The sequence below is a fragment of the Eimeria tenella genome, genomic scaffold (genome assembly GCF_000499545.2).
Source record: "Eimeria tenella Houghton genomic scaffold, Eth_scaff2612, whole genome shotgun sequence".
In the NCBI taxonomy this organism is placed as follows: Eukaryota; Apicomplexa; class Conoidasida; order Eucoccidiorida; family Eimeriidae; genus Eimeria; species Eimeria tenella.
The window spans coordinates 8,260-9,589 of record NW_013542484.1 but is presented as its reverse complement, the minus strand read 5'-3'; the positions used below and the strand labels follow the sequence as shown (position 1 = coordinate 9,589).

At 62.6% G+C, this 1,330-nt stretch overlaps 1 protein-coding gene across 1 annotated transcript in view; it reads left to right on the top strand.

Annotated features, from left to right (window-relative positions):
• Nucleotides 1-77: 77 nt before the first annotated feature.
• Nucleotides 78-1,330, top strand: part of ETH_00043265 (uncharacterized protein) — a gene marked incomplete at both ends in the record, with an annotated part of 3,196 nt that continues 1,943 nt past the window's right edge. The window contains one exon of the mRNA XM_013375258.1: nt 78-1,280. Coding sequence (XP_013230712.1) covers nt 78-1,280 — 1,203 coding nt within the window. The remainder of the gene's footprint in view (nt 1,281-1,330) is intronic.

Genomic DNA, 1,330 nt, shown 5'->3' with positions numbered 1-1,330 from the left:
GCAGCGGCAGCGGCTGCTGCTGCTGCAGCAGCAGCCTGGCAAGGCCGGATATTCTCCTGCTGCTGCTGTTGCGTCAGCTGCAGCTGAAACACACAGCAGATGCATCAGCGGAGATGCACAGCAGCAGCAGCAGCAACAGCAAGAGCAGCAGCAGCAGCAGCAGCTATTGTTAGTGCCCCGAGAGTTCCGCAGGGCTGCGCCTCAGTTGCTGCAGCAGGGTTTGCTGCTGCAGCAGCTGCAGCAGCTTCCGCATTATAGCCACCGCACGGTGCTGCGGGTTGTGCTGCTGCTGCTGCAGCAGCCCGAGCAGCTCCACGGGTCTGATTTGCTGCTGCTGCCAGCAGCAGCAAAACAGCTGCAGCTGCTGCACTTCCATGTGGTGGATGCTGTTGCAGCAGTAGCAGCAAACAGCCCCAGCCTGCGCTTTGCGTCGCTGCAGCAGCAGCAGCAGCTGCTGCTGCTGCTGGATCTCCTCGGTCTCCCCGCCGCCCCTGCGCACAGTCCCAACAGCAGCAGCAGCAGCAGCAACAGCAGCAGCAGCAAGCCGCTGCTGTCAGCTTTTGTTGCTGCACTTGACGACCTCCCTGTGCGTTGCCACCCGTCCCACACGCATGCGCTGCAGCGCTTCTTCCTTGCTGCTGCTCACAGCAGCAGCAGCAGCAGCAGCACTGAGGACGTGCTGCTGCTGCTGGACTCACTGGGCTTCGCTGCAGCAAAGGGCGTCTTCAAGCGGGTAGAGGTGCAGCAGGAAGCTGCGCTGCTGCTCCTGCTGCTGCTGCAGCGGCTAGCAGCGCTTAAAGCAGCAGAGCGTTTGCCCCTTCTCCCCCCCAGCAGCAGCAGCAGCAGCAACAGCAGCAGCAGCAGCAGCAGCAGCATTTTAGGAGCCTTCGTGGCTCTCAGCAAACTGCCACGCACGGGGTGTATCTCCACCTCCCACTTGAGGGCCCCTCTGGACACTCTTGAGCTGCAGCTGAAGCCGCTGGTCGTTTTGCTGCAGCAGCAGCAGCAGCAGCAGCAGTTGCAGCAGCAGCAGCCGCGACGCGAGCTGCTGCAGGGCGACAGCTTGCTGGACTCTCTTTTGGCGGAATTCGCTGCTGAGCTGCTGCAGCACACAGACCAGATTGCAGAGCCGCCGCAGCTTGCTGCTGCTGTTGCTGCTGCTGCTGCAGTGCTGCAGCGGCACGCCGGCGCAGGAAGAGCAGCAACGGCAGGATCTGCAGCAGAATCAGCAGCAGGAGAGTCAGCAGCAGCAGCAGCAGTAGCAGCAAAGCTCTTAGACCGTCTGGTGCCGCAGCTGCTGCCTGCAGCTGCTGCTGCTGCGCAGCAAGAG